Source organism: Topomyia yanbarensis, chromosome 3 (assembly GCF_030247195.1).
Source record: "Topomyia yanbarensis strain Yona2022 chromosome 3, ASM3024719v1, whole genome shotgun sequence".
Taxonomy (NCBI): domain Eukaryota; kingdom Metazoa; phylum Arthropoda; class Insecta; order Diptera; family Culicidae; genus Topomyia; species Topomyia yanbarensis.
The window spans coordinates 180,142,614-180,169,821 of NC_080672.1; the positions used below are offsets into that span (position 1 = coordinate 180,142,614).

The 27,208-nt window shown below is 37.5% G+C and overlaps 1 protein-coding gene across 1 annotated transcript; it reads left to right on the top strand.

The window, feature by feature from the left end:
* Positions 1-411: 411 nt before the first annotated feature.
* On the top strand, positions 412-25,769 carry LOC131687437 (uncharacterized). The gene is made up of 3 exons (XM_058971518.1): positions 412-459; positions 24,891-25,112; positions 25,278-25,769. Exons 1-3 carry the CDS (start codon positions 412-414, stop codon positions 25,767-25,769), a joined length of 762 nt encoding a protein of 253 aa, XP_058827501.1.
* Positions 25,770-27,208: the final 1,439 nt, after the last annotated feature.

Consider the following 27,208-nt stretch of genomic DNA (forward strand, 5'->3'; position numbering starts at 1 on the left):
CTTTCCCGACGAGTTTTAAGATTACATCTTGGGAAAGTTGTTTCGGAAACTGCGAATAGTCTACGCGAAACGTGTTTTCGCGCATGGCGGAAAGGCACTGTCGCGACGAAAGCGCAATGCTTTAGAGCACCGATGAAAAATTAGCAAATAAACGAGTGGTATAGTTCGTGAGCAAACTTTCGGTTTAATGCGTCCGAGATAAATCGACCGATCAGCACGGAAGCTTGCTGCTAACTGAAGGTATTGATTAGTAAAATGCGAAAATTGATGATTGGCACCATCTTGAAATCCAAGATGGCGGCTTCCGGTTACCACAAAACACTTAAAACCACCATCAATATGGGTGTCATTTGGAAGGTATTGATTAGTAGAATGCGAAAATTGACGATTGGTGCCATTTTGAAATCCAAGATGGCGGCTTCCGGTTACCATAATACACATAAAACCATCATTTTTAAGGTATTGTTTAGTAGAATGCGAAAATTGACGATTGGCGTCATTTTGAAATCCAATATGGCGGCTTCCGGTTACCATATTAAATCACATCCAGTTGCAAGTGGTTTTTCCTAAATACAGTCCACATAAGTTGTTTGCAGTTTGTTTTGAGTGGTCCATCCAAGAGTTTTATTTGTCTGCGGACAAGTGTAAACATAGCCAGCCACCAACAGCAAGCTGCAAATTTTCTACACCAAGGGCCACCCCTAGGCCCAAACATAACGTGTTATCACTCGGTAGTTTGCAACCCAAAAAATATATCGTAGAGAAGGAATAGCGAAGTTAGTCTAAATAATGTCGCAATAAATAGTGATCCGGCCCATTAAGCAGATAAGATTAGTTTTTCTGGGCAATACTCCCACGATCGGCTGTGTGGAGTTGAAATTGCTTTTGTTTAGAAAACATAGGATACTCTCGGTAGCCGGTTACCCAGATTTTAAAAGAACAAAAAACTAAACAAGATCTTATTTTTCGAGCGATCGTGTTCTCGAAAACTAACTGAACTACAAACTAATAAACTATGCTTTACAGGTCGCATCGCTGGCTTGGAGCGAATCCTAGACCCTATTTCCAACCAAACCACCAACTCCGCGACACCTATGGAAGAGTCTGATGAACCTTGTGTATAAGATTCTTCATTTTATTCAAACGATCGCCGGGTAAAATCAGCACCGACACGATAAAAACCACGAAAAAATTCGCCGCGTTATTGAATATTATTAAAAAATATAAGCAGTGCTCCTTTTAAGCCGGCTATCCGGAGTTCAAGTTGCTTATTTTGCTAATCGTATAAATACAACAAATGATAAATTTCCCAAATTCTCGGCAGCCAGCTGCCCAGAGCAATTATTACATGATAACGCTATTGGCACACTTACTACAAACTCTCCCTTTCCCGTGATACATGTGGAGATGCAGAGGATTCCTCGGTCTCTAGTAGCAATATGTATCGTACTAACATTCCTTCCTTTCCCAGAAGATCTGCATTCGGACGTGGCCGGCGTCGGTATTGATCAGCATGCAGGGATCAGAATAGATTGTACAATGTGGCTCATCATGTTATTCCCAAGCATGTTGTTCCAATCAACATTTTGCAACCTAATTTGGTTCTGGTCAATAACGGAGTAGCAACTACGGGCGATCTCTTATGCTTATGCTTATGCAATATGGCGGCTTCCGGTTACCATAATACACTTAAAACCACCGTCAATACGGGTATCATTTGAAAGGTATTGATTAGTAGAATGCGAAATTTAACGATTGACGCCATTTTGAAAACCAAGATGGCGGCTTCCGGTTATCATAAAACGCTTAAAACCACCATCAATATGGGTGTCATTCGAAAGGTATTGATTAGTAGAGAAAAATTGATGATTTTTGCCATTTTGAAATCCAAGATGGCGGCTTCCGGTTACCACAAAACACTTAAAACCACCATCAATATGGGTGTCATTTTTAAGGTACTGATTAGTACAATGCGAAAATTGACGATTGGCGCCATTTTGAAATCCAAGATGGCGGATTCCGGTTACCATTAAACACTTAAAATCACCATCTATATGGGTGTCATTTAAGAGGTATTGATTAGGTACTAGAAGGCAAAAATTGATGATTCGTGCCATTTTGAAATTCAAGACGAATTTGACTTGGTTCGTCTGCTAGAGCCAATCAACCAGATTTTCATGTGAGAGGTGACTGATAAAATAGAGTCTTCCCTGTATTTCGATGGTACCAATAAAAAAACTGTCTATAATAATCCATTTTGTGAAATCGGCTAAATGATCCATTCGGCGAAACGGTATTCGGCGAAATGGTAATCGACGAACTTACCCGCCCGCTTTTTTAAAAAAAAATTGTTAATTGCTTTTAATAAGAGCATTGAACTGAGAGGGAAAAACAAACGCTACGAACAAAGTGTAAATAATAGCGCTTGTCGTGAAGCAAGGAAACTTTCGACAGCCATAATTAATCAAGGTGGGAGATGTTTAAATAAACAAAATTCTTTTTGTGTGTCATTGATGCAAGCGTTTACCGGCGCATGACTCCAATCGTGTGATGGAAATAGAGCTTGGGACAGGATAAAATCCGTTGATTTAAAGAAAAAAATAAGTACATGGTTAAATTCTGTGGCCGAAGTTCTCGCGTGAAAGTTTTTTAGGCTCTTTGCTTTGATTTGAAGGAAAAGGCAGACGACAGTTTGGTTCCAGTACTTGAGTATGAAGCGCTGCTGAATAGAGAACGAATGCTTGTTTATGTAAAATATATCTGAAGTGAATCCCAAAAGGTATTGCCGTTACCGGGATATCATTTCGAAACGTGTGAATGTGAATATTGTAACCCGTTCTAAAATTAAATTGAAGCTGAAGAATAGAATTGTATTGTTCAAAAATAAAACGAAATAGAATTCGTGAATAAAAAAAAGAAAATTTGACAGTAAAGGCATGCTTATTTGATTTCTGAAGAATGTATGGAGAAGTTGCCAATTTAATTGAGTAAATAATCTAGCTCCATACGGTTTCGATAAATTTATTGAATAGGAAGTGTTTTGCAACCTAATTTGGTTCTGGTCAATAACGGAGTAGCAACTACGGGCGATCTCTTATGCTTATGCTTATGCAATATGGCGGCTTCCGGTTACCATAATACACTTAAAACCACCGTCAATACGGGTATCATTTGAAAGGTATTGATTAGTAGAATGCGAAATTTAACGATTGACGCCATTTTGAAAACCAAGATGGCGGCTTCCGGTTATCATAAAACGCTTAAAACCACCATCAATATGGGTGTCATTCGAAAGGTATTGATTAGTAGAGAAAAATTGAAGATTTTTGCCATTTTGAAATCCAAGATGGCGGCTTCCGGTTACCACAAAACACTTAAAACCACCATCAATATGGGTGTCATTTTTAAGGTACTGATTAGTACAATGCAAAAATTGACGATTGGCGCCATTTTGTATGGAGAAGTTGCCAATTTAATTGAGTAAATAATCTAGCTCCATACGGTTTCGATAAATTTATTGAATAGGAAGTGTTTTGCAACCTAATTTCACAGAGAACAGACATCCATGATCGAACAAAATTATTTAAAAAATGTGTGTAAACATTTGAATTAATATACGATAAACACTAGAGCCGCCATACCAACCTATCCGAACTATCCGTCAAATCCATTCCGGAACCGGTTCGAAGTCCTGAATGGATTCAATATGGAATCTAGCTCAAAGAAAACAACCGATTCCGACTCTATCGGTTAATGCATTTGAGCTGGAATTCATGCTGGAAGTCCGAACCGGTTCCGGACTAGTTCGACTGGGTAGAGGAATAACCGCTGTCAATTCTGTCGAACTCAGCCACAAAAAAAAACATGACGACAGTAGTGCACCTGGTTTGGATATCCCAACTAACTTCGAAACCGTTAGAGATTTTACACAAGTAGAAAGTGGAAGATGGACGTCTGTTCTCTGTGCTAATTTGGTTCTGGTCAATAACGGAGTAGCAACTACGGGCGATCTCTTATGCTTATGCTTATGCAATATGGCGGCTTCCGGTTACCATAATACACTTAAAACCACCGTCAATACGGGTATCATTTGAAAGGTATTGATTAGTAGAATGCGAAATTTAACGATTGACGCCATTTTGAAAACCAAGATGGCGGCTTCCGGTTATCATAAAACGCTTAAAACCACCATCAATATGGGTGTCATTCGAAAGGTATTGATTAGTAGAGAAAAATTGATGATTTTTGCCATTTTGAAATCCAAGATGGCGGCTTCCGGTTACCACAAAACACTTAAAACCACCATCAATATGGGTGTCATTTTTAAGGTACTGATTAGTACAATGCGAAAATTGACGATTGGCGCCATTTTGAAATCCAAGATGGCGGATTCCGGTTACCATTAAACACTTAAAATCACCATCTATATGGGTGTCATTTAAGAGGTATTGATTAGGTACTAGAAGGCAAAAATTGATGATTCGTGCCATTTTGAAATTCAAGACGAATTTGACTTGGTTCGTCTGCTAGAGCCAATCAACCAGATTTTCATGTGAGAGGTGACTGATAAAATAGAGTCTTCCCTGTATTTCGATGGTACCAATAAAAAAACTGTCTATAATAATCCATTTTGTGAAATCGGCTAAATGATCCATTCGGCGAAACGGTATTCGGCGAAATGGTAATCGACGAACTTACCCGCCCGCTTTTTTAAAAAAAATTGTTAATTGCTTTTAATAAGAGCATTGAACTGAGAGGGAAAAACAAACGCTACGAACAAAGTGTAAATAATAGCGCTTGTCGTGAAGCAAGGAAACTTTCGACAGCCATAATTAATCAAGGTGGGAGATGTTTAAATAAACAAAATTCTTTTTGTGTGTCATTGATGCAAGCGTTTACCGGCGCATGACTCCAATCGTGTGATGGAAATAGAGCTTGGGACAGGATAAAATCCGTTGATTTAAAGAAAAAAATAAGTACATGGTTAAATTCTGTGGCCGAAGTTCTCGCGTGAAAGTTTTTTAGGCTCTTTGCTTTGATTTGAAGGAAAAGGCAGACGACAGTTTGGTTCCAGTACTTGAGTATGAAGCGCTGCTGAATAGAGAACGAATGCTTGTTTATGTAAAATATATCTGAAGTGAATCCCAAAAGGTATTGCCGTTACCGGGATATCATTTCGAAACGTGTGAATGTGAATATTGTAACCCGTTCTAAAATTAAATTGAAGCTGAAGAATAGAATTGTATTGTTCAAAAATAAAACGAAATAGAATTCGTGAATAAAAAAAAGAAAATTTGACAGTAAAGGCATGCTTATTTGATTTCTGAAGAATGTATGGAGAAGTTGCCAATTTAATTGAGTAAACAATCTAGCTCCATACGGTTTCGATAAATTTATTGAATAGGAAGTGTTCCAGTTTTTCTTTAAATAGAAAAAAAACTTGCAAAGAACCTTCAGCTTATTTTATTTTCTAACAATCGAGCGTAATTTACGATTTTCTGCTCCAGTATTTGTCCAATAAAAACATGACATTTTTTTTCATGTGCTGTTTATTTACTAAAATTCTGACGGCTGATTGAAAAATATATGTTTGCCCTTTCAATAGGCTTCATGCCATGATTTTTTTAAATAAAATTCTGACAAAAACCGTTTAAATATGCAAACATAAATTAATACCGTTTTCGCCGGTTAAAAAATTAAGCGAGCGCAATTTTGGGCAATTTTTGCGTTACGTAATTTATGAATGGTTCCTTAGTGATGGTGAAGGAATCGGCCCTAAGAAAAAATCCGGAAAATTGATTTCTTTAATGTTAAGGAATACAGTGAAGACCCGTTTTTATCAGAGCCTTGGTGAATTTAAGCCTGATAAAACGGGGACATTGACAAAATTGGGAGATACATTTTTCTTTCCAATAAACCGAAGTTCGTAAAATATCCATAGACATAGCCTCATAACCTCATTCTCATTTTTTTAGTTTAAATTTTCCTTAAGGGAGTCACAGCACAAATTTTAAAAAATAGGGGAACCCGGCGCTATTCGGACCTACTTAAGCGAATTACCTTTTTAGATGGATAGATGTGAAAAAAATTACCGGTAAAGGTCCTAATTGTTAGTTTGAAATCTCAGCTACATTTTGGTGCCATAAAAGGTTCATTTGCACCACTCAATGGTAACGCTAGGCGACGATTTGTAAACCTCTACGTTTTTCCATCCATTTTACAATGTAGGGGTAATTCGGACCTCCCTACGGGGCAATTCAGACCATCATTTTTCTTTAATTTTTTGCAATGGAATTATGTTTACCTATGCAATATTAATAAGAAACACTCCTTAAGAAGCAAGAAAAAATTAAATTGCTTTACAAAAACTTAATCTAGTAAGTCACAGCTGTCGATTGGCGGCCTATGTATTTTCTTTTCTGTGACGTGTGCAATTGTGTGCGCAGCCGCAAGCCGCTGAACGGTGGTTGACGGAATAGGTGGTCCAAATACCCCCGTACGCTCATTTCGTAGAGAAGTGGTGAGCGTTTCGAAAATATCTGTGTTTTCACCCAAACAAAAATCATTTCATAAAATAGAAGCCTCAAGCTTACCAAAACATACTTTTCATTGTTTTCACTTTTATTTATTGCTTTAATCACGGTTTTACCATTATAATAATTTTTGCTTTGAGGATAGCAAAAAAATGAAACACGTTGTATCTCCTTTCTACAAAGAACGAGAAATTAAATTCAGCACTCAAAATTAATGTTTCAGGATAGCGGTTCCACGAATATGTACGATAGTCAGAAAGTCTTGCTATTTTCTGAGAAATCGAGAGGATTCGAATTACCCCCACTGTCTTAATAGCCCCGGGTCCCCCTAAACACAATATTTTTGCATATTTCGGATCTCTAGAATAAAAAAAATATGCTCAAAAAAAGGTTTACTCGAAATCACTTTGGTTCATCTGCTACAGCCCATCAAACTACAAACTGTCAATTTTCATGAGGCTGACAAAATCGGGTCAACAAGCTGACAAAGGTAGACATGTGAGGTAGACAAAATCGGGAGTTGATAAAATCGGCTCTTCACTATATATCCACCCCCTTTTTTACTGTAAAGTCGATTTTGCATTGAAGTTTTAAAATTTATTATTTTTGTACTTTTCGGTAAATTATGGTAAAATTACTGTACAGTCACAGTGAAAACTGTAGCTTTGTTGCTTTACATTTCTATTCGGGATGAGATGGCATTCTCAGTAATTCAGCTGTACTCAAACTCTCTGTAGTGTAATTTGAAAACTCGTGCAACATAGACAATTTGAATGTATGCGACCTGTAAATGTTGACCAGCTCTAGCCATGAGCTCCCGCAATTTCCTGAAACCAAGACCTTAAGGTTGGCATGGTTATCCTAAAGATTCCTGTGTAGCAAAGAATTGCCTGATTAGCCGGTACGAGCTGTAATATTTTTATTATACTCTTTCTCACTTTAACAAATGAATTCTATCTTTATTCCAACTTTCCTAATAATATCCAAGCTTTTTTCGGGCTTCTTCTGCTACTTCATCCCCACTTGGATTCTTCTTTTATTGTCGATCTTCCATTTTCCTAACGACGGCCTTTGTCGTCCGCTGTGCTAGAACCGATGAAGGGGTGTCGATGTTGGCATTCGCTGAGAGACTCCTTGCTGCATCAATCTTCACCAAGAATGGTTGTGGCCTTGGTTTTCGGCTAGCTCTCGCAGGCAAGTCGGAATACCCGAATCAAAGGCGTCAGCGCATGGTAATGATAATGAACCAACGGACTACACGTCTTTCACAGCGTATGAGCAAGGTATTTTAATAAAAACTGCGAGGGCTTGTAAACAACATAACGCGAATCGTGGTTTAATCATTTTATGCGGCATTCTTCAAAGCTTATGGGGAACCTATATCCTTCGAGACTTTACCTAATGTCTCCTAATTACTCTTCTAACTTTTTACGCTTCGCTTGTTTTGTAATTTTTCGCTTCTATAACTCCTATTCAACTAACTTGCCTGTTCAACGTTTTCCGGGTAAGAAATCAGCCTTTGCAATGATTTGTTGGATGATGCGAGTAGAGTGGGTTGGGTCCTTTTCCTTCTGTAAAGTTCATTGCCCCCATTTGTGGTACATAATGCAATGCAAACTACTCAAATTGATCGCCATCCCACCAATGTCTTTGCCTGCCACCACCCCCTATCAATCGATGCCAGCTAGTGATCCGTTTGAAAGGTATGCTGGGTGGGAGTGGGCATAGCATAGTTGGTAAGATATTTGCCTTGTACGCAGCCTACCTGGGTTTAATTCCTAACCGCATATATAGTTATAGATTTTCTTCATATTTTTATAACCCGAAGAGGCGAATATATATATAATATATATATATATATATATATATATATATATATATATATATATATATATATATATATATATATATATATATATATATATATCATTGAAATGCATAAAAAAGTTGCATTCTGATGTTAGTGTGCTTCTCGAGGGTTTATCAACCGTGACTCTCATGGGAGGTCGGTTTACAACAAACTCATCAAATATAAACATTTTCTGCTTATAATTTCGAAAAACAAATGTACGACAATAAAAAACACGATAATCCAAACAAACTTCAAGTATTCCGCCGCTTGCTGGTCTTTGATTTCCATCATTTATTTAGTTGCCTCCTATCAAATTTCATTCGGTTTATTAGTATTTTGTGGTACCCGCAAGCCGCCATTTTGGATTTCAAAACGGCGCCAATAGTCAATTTTCGCCTTTTACTAATCAATACCTTTCAAATGACACTCATATTGATGGAGGTTTTAAGTGTTTTGTGTTAACCAGAAGCCGCCATCTTGGATTTCAAAATAACACCAAAGGTCAATTTTCGCATTCTACTAATCAATACCTTTCAAATGACACTCATATTGATGGTGGTTTCAGGTGCTTTATGGTAACCGGAATCCGCCATCTTGGATTTCAAAATGGCGCCAATCATGAATTTTCGCCCTCTACTGGTCACTACCTTCCAAATGACACCTATATTGATGGTGGTTTTAAGAATTTAATGGTAACCGGAAGCCGCCCTCTTGGATTTCAAAATGGCGCTAATCGTCAATTTTCGCATTCTACTAATCAATACTTTTTAAATGACACCCATATTGATGGAAATTTTAAGTGTTTTGTGGTAACCGGAAGCCGCCATCTTGGATTTCAAAATGGCGCCAATCGTCATTTTTCGCATTCTACTACTCAATACCTTACAAATGACACCCATATTGATGGTGGCTTTAAGTATTTTATTGTAGTCGGAAGCCGCCGTCTTGGATTTCAAAATGGCGCCAACGTCAATTTTCGCATTCTACTAATCAATACTTTTCAAATGACACCCATATTGATAGTGGTTTTAAGTGTATTATGGTAACCGGAAGCCGCCATCTTGGATTTCAAAATGGCGCCAATCATCAATTTTCGCTCTCTACTAGTCACTACCTTTCAAATGACACCCATATTGATGGTGGTTTTAAGTGTATTATGGTAACCGGAAGCCGCCATCTTGGATTTCAAAATGGCGCCAATCGTCAATTTTAGCCTTCTACTACTCAATACCTTACAAATGACACCCATATTGATGGTGGCTTTAAGTATTTTGTTGTAGTCGGAAGCCGGATTCCAAAATGACGCCAACGTCAATTTTCGCCTTCTACTAATCAATACCTTTCAAATGACACCCATATTTATGGTGATTTTAAGTGTATTATGGTAACCGGAAGCCGCCATCTTAGATTTCAAAATGGCGCCAATCATCAATTTTCGCTCTCTACTAGTCACTACCTTTCAAATGACACCCATATTGATGGTGGTTTTAAGTGTATTATGGTAACTCAGGATGGCGTTTCTTGGGCACGAAAAAAGTATGGAAAGCTGACTGGAGTGAGTACGATGCGCGAGAAATAAATCGATTGAATCAACAAAAACAGGCGGATAAGGCTAGAAGGCGTAAAAAGAAACAAATATTTAGAAACCGGAATACTAATATTAAAAACAACAACAACAATATTTTTCCACCTGATCGGAGACCCCCTGCAACAATAAACGATCGTTATTATGGCCCGCCGGCCAATTTTTCCAATCGCAACTTCTTTAATCGTGCCAGTAGCTCCAGTCGTAACCAAAACCGTCATCCCAATCATAGCTGCAACACGAATCTTCTACCACCGGATAGAGTGCTTCTTGCAGCAGCCAAGGATCGTTTTTCCGGCCTATCTACAAATTATATTCCATCGATTCAATTTACACGAGGCGAGATTTTGAATCCCTACCCAGCACGTGATACATCAAGATCATCGCAACAATTAAATGCAGTAAATACGGAATGTTCGCCATCATCATCACTGTGTGAGGCATGCCGCTTTCAACATTCGTGTTTTCGTTAGTTTCGACACTCTCCTTAGAAGAAGAAAAAGAAGAGTTTGCTGTTGAGCACAGTGTTTTCTAAGAATTAGATAATGATGGTGGACTTTCCAATACAAAAAAGACTGCGACAGAATTATTAATGTATTGTCAAAATTTTAATAGGATGAAAAGTCCAGCCAAAATGGCAGAAATTCATAAACGTATATTAGGTTCGTCATTTTTGGTTATATTAGGAACTGAAACTAGCTGGGACGATAGCGTAAAAAGTGAAGAAATTTTCGACAGTGATTTTAACGTATTCAGAGACGATCGAAATTTTCACGAATCTCAAAAGAAGTCTGGCGGGGGAGTTCTTGTGGGTATTTCGGCTCAATTTAATTCAGAAATTCTAGTCACAGTGAAGTTTAAGGAATTTGAACATGTGTGGGTTAAATCAAACATTGCCGGCGAAATGCATGTTTTTGCCTCTGTATATTTCCCACCAGAGCATGCTAATATAACATCGTACGAAGCTTTTTTCCAAATTGCTGAACAAATTTTATCTGAACTCCCAGCCGAGGTTAAAGTTCACATTTACGGAGACTTTAACCAACGCAACGCAGATTTTATTCCGGACTCTGAAAACGAACATATTTTAATCCCAGTCGTGGGAGAAAACGAAACATTACAGTATATTTTCGACAAAACTGCTAGCATAGGACTAAATCAAATAAATCACGTAAAAAATCGACAGAATTGCTATCTCGATCTTTTATTTACAAACATTCAGGAAGACTTCTGGGTATCTGAATCTCTAACTCCTTTGTGGAAAAATGAAGCATTTCATACTGCTATTCAATTTTCCTTATTCATCCATGAAATTCAAATACCCAGCGATTGTGACTTTGAGGAAGTCTTTGAATACCATAAAGCCAATTATGACAATATCAGGCGGAAGCTAAGTAGTGTCGACTGGCAAAATAACCTTAGAAATGAAGGAAATATTGTAACCGCAGTGGACGTATTTTACAAAATTATTTTCAAGATAATTTATGAAGAGGAGCCTATTAAGAAAAAAAGACGACACGGCAACTCGAAGCATCCCGTTAGGTATAATAGACAAATTAAGATTTTGAAATATAGGAAGCAAAAAGCCCATAAGCTATATAAGAAAAACCAAAATAATGAGAACTTGAAAAAATATTTCGACATTTGCGATAAACTAAATATGGCCATAAATTCTGCACTTGCGGATTATAACTCAAAAACGGAACAGCAGATCAAATCTTGTCCAAAGAATTTTTTCAACTACGTCAAAACTAAATTAAAATCAGACAATTTCCCATCAACAATGCACTTGGATGACAACGTACGTGATTGCTCGGAAGAAATCTGCAACCTATTTGCAACATTCTTCCAAGAAATATATACGACTTTTTCTGAACAAGACCGTGATCGCGATTACTTCGCTTTTCTTCCCGATTTTCCTTTGGATATTAGTGTCAATCATGTCATAGTGGAAGACATTTTCAATTCTCTAAAACATTTAGATGTATCAAAAGGTTCTGGCCCTGATGGAATCCCACCATTATTTATGAAAAACCTAGCAACCGAGTTAACTGCCCCATTGTTCTGGCTGTTTAATATGTCTTTGCAATCTGGACAGTTCCCTAAAATATGGAAAAAATCTTTTTTAGTGCCTATATATAAATCTGGCAAAAAATCTGACGTACGTAATTATCGTGGGATAGCCATAATCTCCTGTATTCCGAAACTTTTCGAATCAATCATTAACGAAAAAATATTTCTTCAAATAAAAAACAGAATTTCCAACCTCCAGCATGGCTTCTTCAAAGGTCGTTCGACCTCAGCAAACTTACTAGAATTTATTAATTATACACTGATTGCAATGGATAATGGAAACTACGTGGAGGCACTTTATACAGACTTTAGTAAAGCATTTGATCGCATTGACATCCCAATGTTACTTTATAAATTGACAAAGATCGGCATTGAGCCTGGGCTACTTACATGGTTAGAATCATATAACTCCGAACGTCAGCAAATAATTAAAGCAATCTAATCCAATTAAAGTCACCTCAGGAGTTCCACAAGGCTCTCATTTAGGCCCTCTATTGTTTATTTTATACGTGAACGATATCTCCTTCATTCTCAAAAAACTGAAAATACTAATTTATGCGGACGATATGAAACTTTATTTGGAGATAAGAAATGCCGAGGATATTAATACATTTCAAAACGAAATACAAATTTTCCACATGTGGTGTCAAAAAAGCCTCTTACAACTGAACGTGAAAAAGTGTAATTCAATAACCTTTAGTCGAAAACGACAAACACCGAATGTTGAGATTACCTTAGGAAATCAGACTGTAGTAAAATGTGAAAGAATTAGGGATCTAGGTGTTATATTAGATTCAAAGTTAAATTTCATTGATCATTATAACACAATTATACACAAAGCTAACAACATGCTCACAGGCCCGTAGCCAGGATTTTGTTTCGGGAGGGGCTTAAAAAAATTTGCATAAAGCTTTTAATTCTGACAATTTGATATAGTCACTAGAAACTAAATTAAATTTTGAAAAGTTCATAATGAAATCAATTCCAAATCAAAGACAATCCTAAAAATATGTTCATTGTCACAAGAAAGGTTATAGTACTTACTCTCGTTACAACAAAGTATATTCTAGAGTTCACAGTATTTATGCGCTAACCGAATATGACAATGCTTGACGGTGCTGGAAAACACTAGGTGTTCCAAGCTACACCTTTAAAAGGCGTAGAAGATGCTAAACCGAAATGAGTAGAAAAATATCCATAAAATGTTCGAACGAAGAGAATGTCGAAATTCGTACAAAATCTTCTGATTTAGCAAGCGATTTGTAGATGCGCAGAGACGGTTCAACTTCTATTTTCTTTGTCTGGTGTTCTGCGAGTATTACCAGTTCCAAGGCATCATGCTAACACAATTTTTTGATATATTCTATTTAAATGAAACTATTTTCAAGACTAGCCTTGGTCGGGTAGATTAGAACCCCAGTTAGGAAGGATTTTTGGTAATCAATAGGATCAAAATATAAATTTAAATGATTAAATCAACTGAAGGAAACTGCCCACAATTTAATTGATTAAAGAAAATTGTCTACAAATCGAATGAAAACACTGATTACTAATATCTTCTAATTTTCCTTCAAATCGCCAGTCGCCGTGCATGTGTCGTTCACCGTGCAGTTTCAAAATCACGAAATTTAAAGAACTAGCTCCCTAAATCCATCGGAGAGATCCAGATCCCAAATCCTTTCGTTTCATCGTTTTATTGAAACATTCCAACTAAAGTTGAATCAAAATTTTAAATACACCGTAAGTTGATCATATAACGTGCACTGGTGCCAAACAAATGTCCTCAACTACTTATTCTCGTTTTGTTGGTAATAGTTTTATATTATTTCTAAATTGTGACGTATTTAGATAGGTATTTTTACGGTGACTATGAGGGCGGTTTTCATTTTGATAAAAAAAAACAGGATTTGAAGTCACGTCAAATCCACCTAAACGCACGGTAACTGGGGACTTGACGGTACGTGAAATTTGTTAAATGTATTACCAAAAGAACAAGAAGGTCTACCTTCTGATGTCGCAAAAAGCAGAAGCAAAAAAAATTGCTACGCTATAGCAGGCTACAGGCACCAGTGAATCAAGCTAGCTATTGTTCTATATCAGTGCGCATACAAATTGTATCGTTGCCCCCGGTTGCGGAGTAAAATGAGTTTGCCAAATGAAGCAAAAGTGCCTGTGCTACGGGATAACACGAACAGTTAAGGAAGTGGAACAATTAGTTAAAGTGAAAATGGAGCTTAATCTCGCTGAAGTTATCTACATTCAGCTACATCACGTAAAAACTGTGTTTTGATCACGTTTAGAAGCTTAGCACAGGCCGAAAACTTTATTGCAAAGAACAACATGCAACACGAGGTCGAATTTAATAACACCAGAATCAAGATCCCCGTGCATATGGAAAACGACATGGTGGACGTGCGTATCCATGATTTGGCCCCGCGCACGAAGGAGGATTTCATCAAACAAATCATGTCGCAATATGGAGAAGTAGAATCTATTACGAATGCCTGGAGAAATTTTTTCTCCGGCATTCCCAATGGCGTTCGTATTGTGAGAATGCGAGTGACTAAACCAATACCTTCTTACATGACTATCGAATGCAAATCACCGAAGGATGGCGTGACCTATAAGCAAACAACGCTAATTACATATCCCGGGCAGACCCCAACATGCCAATTCTGTAAATATACAGCCTACTACGGAAAAACATGCGCCGAAGCAACTAGTCAAAACTCATCTACTACAGCCAACTCTAACACGCAGCCACCGATACCTTCAGATAAACCTAAAACAACGATCCAATTACCCAATAATGCAGGTACAACGACCACGACAACCGCTCCCAAACCAACAACTAGCATCGCCAATAAAGAAGCAAATACCGATGAAGACGGATATACAACAGCGACCCATAAGAACAAGAAACAAATAAGAACCTCTGATCGTGAACAGGAAGAAAGCAGTACCGATGACGACATGGACGGGAACGATAACGCGAGAGAAGGCAGACTGAATGACCAACAAGCGGCCTCACCGCCAAGGAAAAAGATCTCAACACGCAGCAGCAAACTGCGTCAACAAGATCTGGCAGACCGACATTCTTAGAATTTTTTTATTTTTACTTATTGTAAAAAAAATTAAAAGACCCACGGATCAGTTGTGCTAACGCATTGAGCCGTTTCAAATAAAATTTTAGATTGAAAAAAAAAAGAAATATTATAAATATGAACAAGCTCAATAATTTCAGCATCTCTTTATTCCGACATATGGACGGGTATACATCGCACTTACTTCACCTCTGTCGAAGAGTAACGTAGGTGTAAGGCCAACTTTCTTTGATGATTTCTGTTGTTCTGTAGTTGAGTGCCCAGAAAATATAGAACAGCTGCTCTTGGGTCGATTTCAATTTATTTATTATTTTTTCTCTCTTTTTCTTCGTGATCTCTGCTCATCTCTCTCATTTTATTCCATAACGAACACAAATAAAACGAAAACATGAAATCGAAACATTAATCCCAATTTATTGACTGTAGACTCAACTAGTTACAACATTTTAGTCGCTCTCCGTGATAGGCTACTGATGTTTGTTCACTGTATCGTCACGTCGTTTTTAGACTTACATGGACATTAATTGGAAACCATCGAAAGAGACAGAAATGCTGCTGCTTACAACATTAAGTTTATTATGATTGATTGACTAATATGTGGTTTAGCATCTATTGACATCCGTTGAAAAGTAAGGATAAAATCACAACAGATAGTCCTACCGCTACTATGTACGTTTCTGTATGTGAACAACATTAGTAATATACGACGGTATACAATTCTTGGGTTGATGAACACCTCAGAAAAACCGCTGTTTTACCACTTTTTGGCTTGTTTATTTTTTGGAATTTTTCTTGCTTATTGTTCGATTGTTTAAAATATCACTACTTTGCGGACTAATAATGTTTAAATATGGACCGCATTCTCCGCATAAAATGAAATTGAGTGTCAACAGAAATACTATTGCATTAAAATGACGCGAAAACAAAAACTGTCTTCTCGACTATATTGTCATCAACTAACGGAAATGTTTTTGTCTAGCACGCTTGAGTGAGATGCCTGATGTTTCTACTAAGCGTACAGTGCACTAACCTATTACAGAAATTCAATCTGCTTATGCTTTAACTAACTTTATTCTGGCTAATATATAACATAATATCTGAGTTTTGTTAGACACAACCACTAGCGATAAAGTTCTCATTTTGGGACAGTTTTTGAGCTCACTTTTCTATAAAACTTCTGCAATTTTATTATATATTTCGTTTATTTTATTCGGTGATGTGAACAATGAAAGTGATAAAACGTAAATGGTTGTCCTACAGATCTCGTGCGAACAACTAGCGATTGCATGTGGAGAACTATTTACTAGGCTGAGAAATATTTTTCCTAACCAACAGTGTCGCGGTGGTGTTCATTTCTATCTCGTACACTTCCTTATCATCATAGTGGTTACTGCCATGTCCATGTTCGCGAATTTCTGACGGGTCACGAGTGTCGACTTCCTCAATGATGGTGCCGACCGTTGATTTTGAGATACTAGACGCAGTTTTTGCCGTCAATATTATCCGAACAGCAGCCAAAATTTGGCAAATGTTTGTTTTTCAGGAAATGGTTTTGGAGACTATGTATATGCAAAGATATAATGTGTAAAATAATACTATCGCATTCAATTTTTACGTGCAGGGTCAGGTTGGAGGAAATATGTCTGTTCACCTAGATTTTCACCACAAAAACACCATTTAATATACTTCCTAGATGTGTCCTTTATAATGAATACCATTTTTTCCAAATGTGACAGGAATCTTTTAATAGCCACGGTGCAAGTAAGTGGTATCAGATCTTGTAGCCGAGCATTGATTTTCTCATCGTCCATATATATGAGGATCAACCACATGTTACAAGTTGTTATGCAAAATGACTGGTTTCGCCTGGGCTAATTTGTTAAATGGCATCAGCACTGAACGCCTGACATGGTTAAACTCGTTAAAGGCGATGTTCGTAAGCATAACCTCCATAATCACCTTCAGCAAATATTTCACATCATTAATGTTGCTCCAGCCAAATACGGAGGCTATTGACTTCAGGTCTTTTCGCATAAGATCGATCTTATGCGAAAAGACCTGAAGTCAATAGCCTCCGTATTTGGCTGGAGCACTACTTCTTGCTTCTGCGACTCAATCATTCGACAGATCCCCACAGCAAGAATTAAAGTAACAGTTTCGTTTGTCTTCCGACGAGTCACACAATATGAAGGGAACTGTTTTATCACACTCAGCATACTGAGTAGATATCCTGACCGCTGTCTTCGGTGTTCGAAATAGCAATCTTCCTCACAATTCTCGCATTAATTTGTTGAAACCAAACAAGATACAATTTTTTTAAGAGTCACCGAAAAACATGTTGTTTCTTAAATTTATTTTTGAAAATTTTCGGGGGGGGCTTTAGCCCCCTAGCCCCCCCTCTGGCTACGTGCCTGCATGCTCAGTTTTATAAATCGCTTTAGCTATCATTTTGAAGATCCTTATACAATAAAAATGTTATATATTGCATATGTTAGGTCGATACTGGAATATTGCACTATTATTTGGTGCCCTTTTTCAAGCAGACATGAAGAACGAATAGAATCGGTACAAAAACAGTTTTTATTATTTGCCCTTCGTAAATTAGGATGAACAGCATTCCCTCTGCCATCTTATGAAGCACGCTGCTTGCTTATCAATATTCAAACATTAAAGGAGCGTCGCGAATTTGCAATGCTCTCATTCATTAATAATATCGTTTCGCATCGTATCGATTCAGCTGAAATTTTATCCAAATTGAACTTTTATGCACCTTCACGACAGCTACGAAATCGAAGTATATTTTCAATAACTCCTTTTCGCACGAACTATGCAAAATATAGCCCCATAAATCGAATGATGTCTATTTATAATCACTATTCCGACTCAATTGATTTTACAATGTCTAAACTGAAACTAAAGCAATATTTTATACACAAAAGAAATTCTAACGCGTAAGAGGATGATTCTGTAAAAGCCGAAATTGCTTCATTTATACTAAATTCACGAAATATACACATTAGTGATTAAGGAAATCTGTAGTCTACATTGATTGACGAAATAAATAAATAAAAGTAACCGGAAGACGCCATCTTGGATTTCAAAATGGCGCCAATCGTCAATTTTCGCATTCTACTAGTCACTACCCTTAAAATGACACCCATATTGATGGTGGCTTTAAGTATTTCATGGTAACCGGAAGCCGCCATCTTGGATTTGAAAATGGCGCCTATCGTCAATTTTCGCATTCTACTAATCAATACCTTCCAAGTGACACCCATATTGATGGTGGTTTTAAGTGTTTTGTGGTGATCGGAAGCCGCCATCTTGGATTTCAAAATGGCGCCAATCATCAATTTTCGCATTCTACTAATCAATACCTTTCAAATGACACCCATATTGATGGTGGTTTTAAGTGTTTCGTGGTAACCGGAAGCCGCCATCTTGGATTTAAAAATGGCGCCATCTTGGATTTCAAAATGCCAACCAATCAATCAATCGATACAATGCACTTTCGAAATATCCGGGTCAGTGATTGAGTGATCCTAGTAGTCACTTTACAATTTCCGTGAGGTGACTTAAAAATTGCGATTCTGAGAGTCACCTGGGTGACGACGGTCACCCAACAGTCATCTCACCTAAAGTGAGTCTTGGGGCCCTATTCTCACAGTCACGTCACCTAGTGACGTGACTCGTCACCGAAAAAAGCGATTCTCACAGTCACTTAAGTGACTGAAGTCACCAAAAGTGACAATTGTCACGGAAAATAGCGATTCCGAGAGTCACTTTTTGTGACGCTAGTCACCGTGACTCGCAAAAAAAGTGACGAAAGAGTCACCTTCCAAAATGTTGGTGACTAGAACAAAAAAAGCGAGTTTTTTCTTTATGGCGATATTTTGAGACTATCGGAAAAGCTTGCTTTGGGAAAAATGTTCATTTGACAGTTGATACTTATAGGAAAAACGATTTTAATCCACCTAACAGTGTGATGAGACATTTCTTATAACTCTTATCACTCTCTTCGGATATTATATCGTTTGAGAACATTTAGAACTTGATGCTTCGCAATGTTTTTGATAACACATACTACATGGGATAGTGGCAGGACTCAGAGAATCGCTCAAATCAGCATAGGAAAACATCAGTGCTAGAAATCTCAAACCAAATCAATGGGAAAGCGAAAAAATGGCCCATAAAATAGACATACCAACGAATTATTGCTAATTCTCTGTTAATAAAATATTTAAATTCCTCAATCAATGCATTGTGGTAGGAAAACTGAATTTTCCTAAAGGGGTTATATATTGTGCTAAGCCATAAATGGAATTTTTTGAATCGATTTGAAGTTTATACTTTACTCAAATTTCCAACGCGGCTGAGAACTAAGAAATCAACGCTTTTTCTTGAAAAGGGCGATACTAGCAGTGATACCATTCAAAAAAAAATCAACAGTGAATATTTCCAGACTTGGTTTTATTTCCTATTTAAGAACTATTGTGTTTTTTACATCCTAGATTGCATGATTCAGTGATCGAAACCCAAAACTTCATAAAGTATTTCAAATTATTAAATTAAAATTTGTTTTTGCTATTGAAATTGACAAAATGATAGTATCGCCCCTTTGGCGATTGTTTACTTTTTCGGTCCCACCTATCAGCATTGAAGTATCGCCCTTACGTTTTTATACAATAACTACCGTTCTACACCACCGATTTCGTCCGGGTTTTTTCAATAGCGATCATTGTTACTATTTACAGCTGGTATCAGCTTGATAGTCCTAAAAAATACGAAAATAACAGTTTCGCCTCTAAACTGCTAGCAAAAAAAGTATCGCCCTGTTTGTTTGCATGGAGCGTGGAGGACGAAACTTTAAATAAACAAACAAAAATACAGTTTCGCCCGTTGTATTTTTTGATGCAGTTTAAGAAAGCAATATCGTAGAATCCAAATTTTTAGGTTAATTTGTTGCGTTACGAAGCCCTCATTCACATGTATGAAAAAGCCTTATGTTTACATTTGTGAGTATCGCCCTTTTCACAAGAAAAAGCGTTGAAATGAAATCGCAGCTTCTGATATCACGCTATCTCTGAAGTGCATGCATGCATAGTTCCAAATTTTACTTCGACATCGACTTTTTCCAAAGGTGACTTCCCAGTAGTATCCTTGATTTGAATTATTATCGCTAATCCTAATGCCAAAGAACAAATAAAAACCTCTCGAAAACGAACCGTTTGGGAAAATCATCATCATTAATGGAATTTTCATTTTCACGAAACTTTTCGATAACCTTCCGTCACTTGCGTTAATGCACTGGGTGCACAGTGCTCTGAAAATCTAGCGAAATCGCTATCGCTAGATCGACCAGCGGGTCTAATTTAGAGCTATCTGCGCGGCGAGTTAAATCTGTAAAGAATACTAAAAATTAATTTCTATTCCATAATTTTCAGTTCAGCAATTCGAGAGATCGTGCTCACCGCAAGCCATGAAAAATAGACTACGTTGTGAAGCGATGGTCACTATTTATTAAAAAATCATGGTTAAATAAAAAATTAAACTATTAAAAAATTTCAAATAGTTTATAATTTTCACAAACTTATTAGGAAAAATTGTTTAATAAGCTTTCGTAATATTGTGCAGGAAAAAAGCTGAAAATTTCAGTATTCCTCTATCTGCAACATATAAACCCTTAAGTATACCAATTAATTGGTATACGAATTGGTTCGCCAAATTTTGGAAGAAGTCTATAAAATAACCCCTTGAAAACTACCTAAAAAATTGTTGTAGTTCGATGCAATAAAAAAATCTCCAAAAATGAAATGTACCTATTAATGTGAAACACAGTGAATAATACATACCATAAAGACCCATTTTTATCAGTCTCATGGCGTATTTTAGGCTGACAAAATGGGCACATTGACTAAAGCGGGCAATTTTTTTCTTTATAATAAAATGAAGCTGTTAAAATATTCTTCCCGTCCCTTGATGTATAACTATTTCTGATTATGACTATTTCTGATTATGATGAATTTTTCATTTTTGCATATTTCCATCTTCATGATAAGGAAAACATGTTCAAGAAAGGATTTACTCGAATTCAGTCTTGTTCGTCTGCTAGAGCCCATCAAACGTATGTTCATATTTGGCTGATAAAATCGGGGTTTCAATGTATTATAATAGATATTCAGCATTCGAAGAAGTTTCTTTTGAACGAGTGTAGAATGACTTTGTTTCTACTTACTTGAAGTCAGCGGCGTAGCCAGAAATTCGGTTTGGTGAAAATCGATCATACTGTCCAAACGGCATAATTCCGAAACCGTAATTTTTGAAGTTTTAAAATTATGCAGAATTAATTTTTCAGAAAATAGTAACAGAGTTCGTGTCTAGCGAATTTGTTGAGACTTTATTGTAGTAATGAATATTAGCCTGAGAAAATTCACCATAAATACTTCTTGGACGATATACCGTCAAAATTATTTTATCAAATGATGCACTGTTTAACGTTTGTAAAACTCATCGAAGATACTAAACCTCCGAAATTGGCGGTTTCAAAATGATGTTATCTTGAGCTTAAATTACTGTTTTGAACATTTTACCTATACATATAATTGGTCATACAACAAAAATCAAATGCTCATCAAAATCGATCAGGACCTGCTACAGTCGAATGGAAATCGTCATTTTTCATAAATTTCTCTCTACATTCGGAAAGTGTTATCATCGTTATTAATCATATTACGTTTTTGTCTCAACTCGACGCATTCCCAAAATAAAAACCTGTTTTAATCCACCTAGTGGTGCAATTTTGCTTTTCTCATTTGTCCAGACTACGATTCCATGGCTGGTTATGTTCAATACAATGGTGGAAATGAATATTACATGTTCAGTACGATTTGCACATACATACAACGGATCGACAGCCACGATCTTGAGATACTATGTGATACTGAAACATCGCTTGAAACCAGCGGCGGATCATGGAGAATGATCCGGGAGGTCCAGGTCCTGCCGAAATTTTTCAACTTGTTAAGAAATTTTAAACTAGTTTTATTTGTAAAGTAGCAACCCCTCACTGCATACCCCCCTCGGGCCGGTATGATTGACGATTTTTAGAGTGTTGGCATAACCTTTCTATACGAGAAAGGCAAAAAGTCTATAAAAGTAAATTTTTGTCAAACATCTCAATGTTTCATGCATTTTAAAGTCATTTGGCATCAAAAATATAAATTTGATTTTGAAAATTTTTCATTTCAGTTTATATGGGAATTTGCTGTGTGATTGCACTCTTCAACTCGTAACCCCGGAACCGGAAGTCCTATCAATAAAAAATTCAATAGCAGCCGATGGGAAGGTTGTACCTTTCATTTGAGACAAACTTTGTGCAAATCGGTCCAGCCATCTCTGAGAAACAGAGGTCACATTTTTTTCCACATACACACATACAGACGCATAGATACACACACAGACATTTTCCTATCTCGACGAACTCAGTCGATTGGCATATGACACTCGGCTCTCCGGGTCGGGATTAGATTGACGAATTTTAGAGTGAATGAGAAAGGCAAAAACATTTTTGGCAAATGTTGAAAGTTATGTATTTTTTTGGTGAGCAGTTCTATGTTTCATAGACATTAAATCAATTTTAACTTCGCTTCCTATTAAATAAAGACCCTTATTACAGTACATTTCTACAAAACGAGCTCAATTTGAAAAGAAATCTGAGGATTATGATTGATTACAGAACTCTGGAATTTTCTATTGGAATGTTTTCAGGCAGGAATTTGATATTGATGCTATTAGACAACTGTGAAATCAAGACCAATAGATCAGTTACATATCAGGACCCCATTCCGAAAATTTATCAAAAGTCCTCATGACGTTTACAACAACAGGTTATCAATCTACGGATCAGATAATTGTTATTGTAATATTGAATTAAATCAGTCTGCATCAATAAATTTTCAACTTCAATCCAATTTTTTTTGGGTGTACCCCAAAACCTTCTCTTGGCTACGCCGTTGCATGGAGTTATTTATTTCGTTTTTCATTTTCCGATATGTTTCAGATCGATCCGATGGTTATAAGTTAGAAAAATTGCAATCAGAAGGTTCGCGCAAATGAACATTTTTGTATTGATAAGTTATCAAGTTCCTTCCAGACAACTTGGAAGTGTTCGGTGATTCTTTCTAGCGGTTGTAGATAGTAAAATGAAATACAAAATTCGTTTTATCGAGATAATGTTTAGCTTATTTCAATGGATTATTACTATATTGAACAATAAATAGGCGACAAAGAGTAATCCACAAACAACAAGCCATAACTTTTAAAGTATTCAAAATAGATATTTAAAGTCTTTAGTAAAGTTATTCGCAAAAGTAAGAGCTACAAATTTGCTGAAGACATCATTTCGATATAATCACTTCCAAGAAAATTTGTGAAAATATCTCACTCATAGGGGGATTAATCAGCAAAAGCACAATACCAAAAGAAAGGGCATATTACCTCAATTAAATTCTCCGAAGATATTATTGACCTAAAATAAGCCGTTTTGGCGTTAATAATAGATTACATGTTTTTGGTCATATTTCTGGCAATGGGAAATGATAAAAATCTTTCGTCCGCATTTAATGTTAAATATCTCTTTTGATAATAGTCCGATTTCAACAATCTATAGCTTGTTCGAAAGGTATTCGTTAAAGCTGTCTAAAAACGAATAAATTGTTAACCTATATTGTCAATCTCGGCAGATAATTTAAAAAACCTGCAAAAACGCCATTTTTACGCATTCAAACGTTCATATCTTGGAAACTAAACATCAGAATCAAAAACAAATTAATAGCGTTCATACTGTTTTTTAGTTCTTTCATTTAAAATTGGTTTGGATTAGATCGGTTCAGCCATTGCTGAGAAACACGAATGAGAATTTGTCCGTTACATACACACAGACACACACACAGACATTGTCCCAAATCGTCGAGCTGAGTCGATTGGTATATAAGACTCGGCCCTCCGGGCCTCGGAAAAAATCTTGAAAGTTTGAGCGAATTCTATACATTTCTTTTATAAGAAATGTAAAAAATACCATTAATGAAATTTTTTCTCGTTTTGGGCGAGAGTTGCAGTTCACAAACTAACTCGCGTAGTACATGTTCGACCTGCGATTTAAAAAGCATTTTCTAACAAACAAAATTTGAAGGTGTAGATAGACACGTCGGTTCGGAGAATCTATGCAAATTGATAATAGTAATTATTTTGATGAATATCATTTATTTATGCATTTGTTCTTATTTTGTTCTCGTTAAGTCAAAATAATCAAAATGAATTGCACTTTCCGGCGACGTAAAATAATCGCGTTCCAAACTAGTTTCCGAGTTTATCAAGGAACCATAAGTAGGGATATGTGTATTATAGACGCTGAATAGGCACGTCTGTTGCTCAGATCCTGCAGCGACAGAAAATGAAACATCAGCAACAGACGTGAACGCTAAAACAATCCACAACGAACCCAGCCACCACCTCCAATATGTTGAATCAAAACAGAATACTCCCTGGATGGTGGACTTCCGGAGAGCAAATCCCCTGGCAAAACGTTCCCGAAATAGACAAGCCTACAACTCGCTGCAGTGAGTGCCCATCCGGTTCACTGACATCGGAGCCTGACAAAAGCGCAGCCGGTTAAGTCCCAGCCGCAGATCCCACTAGTTCCCCAAATCAAAATATCCCCGTTCGGGCACCGGTACCAACAGTAGCAACGGCATCAAGCATCCACCACTCAAGCGCTCAACATCAACACTTCACGGCAAGATCAGCAGCACCACCGGCAACAACAACAGCAGCAAACAAGACCTCCCAGCAGCATACACAGCAACACCTTCACAAACAGCAGCAACAGCACACGATACAGTTCCAGACAGCGGGACCAACGAAAGCAGGAGGAACCACTACTCGGCCGGTGCAGCAGTCGCAGTACGGTGAGTAGTTTTGGTTAGCTCCTTCAATCTCGAAGCGACCAGTACCGTGTCTATAACATCCCACTCCTTGAATAAGAAAAAATCAGGCAAAATTCACAGTTTGTTTAAGGATAATTCCCAACGTGTATTGGGATTTCTGAAGTAAAACAAATATTCGTCTTTCAGATTGCACGGACCAGCAGACACGGATCCAGCCAGCGAACACAAATCGCCTCACAGCAGCAACAAAGCACCACGGTCACAACTCAGCGGCAGAGCGCGACGGCAATGGATACACAGAAAAACAACAACAAGGCACTCGGAAGGGACTCAGTCTTTCAGCAACCCTTGATCACAAACATCCGCCACCAATCGCTCCCTTCGACCCGCACATACCCACAAAACAACCTCCATGTCGATACACAGAACAAACATGCGCATGCCAAAAGATCCAACGATTATGCTGAACTAGCACCAGGTATCGACGCAAACCTACGTTCGACCTCGAACCCTCCTCCTTTGCACAGAAAAAGGTCCTCCAGGCAGACGACATGCAGGTGCCGATGCCGGCACGGCCCCGAAACCGCAGAGAGCCCGATCCAATGCTACCAGCAGCACGAAACGATACCCGGCAAGATCGATGAGGACAAGTACCCGGCGAACCAACAACAATCCTAAGGAACTCAGCACTCATTCAACAACTAGCATAGGGCAAAAAGGACGATAGTGAGCAGGTAGACGGCCAAGCAATGAAGCAGGAGTACATTGGGAGACTTGACCAAGCGCGAGATTTAACGATTATCAATAACGTGTTTTATTTAGTTTTTTTTTAAATATTTTTATATTTGTTTCGGTCCTATCAGGCCATTTTAAAAGTTTGGAGTAAAAAATCCTTTCCTCGTAAAAAATATTTCGTAATTCATGAATTTGCGTTAAATCATATAATTTTTTATCAAGCTTTGTATGGACACATCTACTAGAGTAATTAATTTTTTTTACAGAACTCATACCATGTTAATCCTCGCTATGACTCTACATTAATCGGAATATTTGAATAGTTATAGTATAAAATTAGCACGACATTGAACGCAAGAACTAATGTTGGGGAAACTTGACAAAGATTTTATGGGGAGACTTGACCAAGTAGCAATAAGCTGAAGAAAGATGCAAAATTTCTTGTATTGGCTATTCTGTAGTACCTATTGTGAATCGCGTCACAAAAAATCCCACCTTAAACACCATTCTTTATTTTTATAGTACTAGTCAACAAAGTTAGCAGTTATTTCGGGATGTGTAAACAGTGTACTGTTAATCCCAAAAAGGAAGTGCATTAAATGATCTCGACAATATGGGAAAACATGATTACAGCATGTTTCATGTTCAAAATTCTCTTGGTAAAGTCGCGGGGAAAAACGATCACAGAAAAACTTTTATAACTTTTGAAAAAGTAAATTAACAATTATGCAAAAAAAAATCAATACGCACAATATTTTTGCACATTACATTTCAACGAATTTCGGAGGATTGAAAACATTTGTGAAGATTTACGAAAGCCTGATCAAGTCTCCCAATGCTTCCCTACTTCATCACCCAACCATCCACCCGCCCACCATCGTGCTTTCTTCGCGCCGCTAACAGCACTGGATCGAGCAAACTGCACCCTCGGAACCGCATCAACACCCGCATGTCGTCCACCCGGAAGACCCCCTTCTGAGCAAAAGAAGAAAATTCAAAACCAGTACGGACATGGAGTAGGTTGATTGATATTGAACACTAGTCCGGAACACAACCTGGCACCAGTTCAGCATAATCGTTGGATCACTCCAACATGCCCATGCCTGTTCCGTACACCGACACAGAAATTGCTTTGCAAATCTGCAAATCGAAAGGAACGATTGGTGAGGTGCCTTGCTGCTGTTGTGAACCCGATCCCCTCCTCTTCAAGGAACAGGATGTTATAAACACGGTACCGATCGCTTCGAAACCAAAAAAGCCAACCAAAAACCACTAACAGTACTGCGACTGCTGCAACCGAACAGTGGCTCCTCCCGCCTGCGCCGGTCCCGCTGTCTGGAACTGTATCGCATGCTGCTGTCACCATCCACGACGGTGCTGCC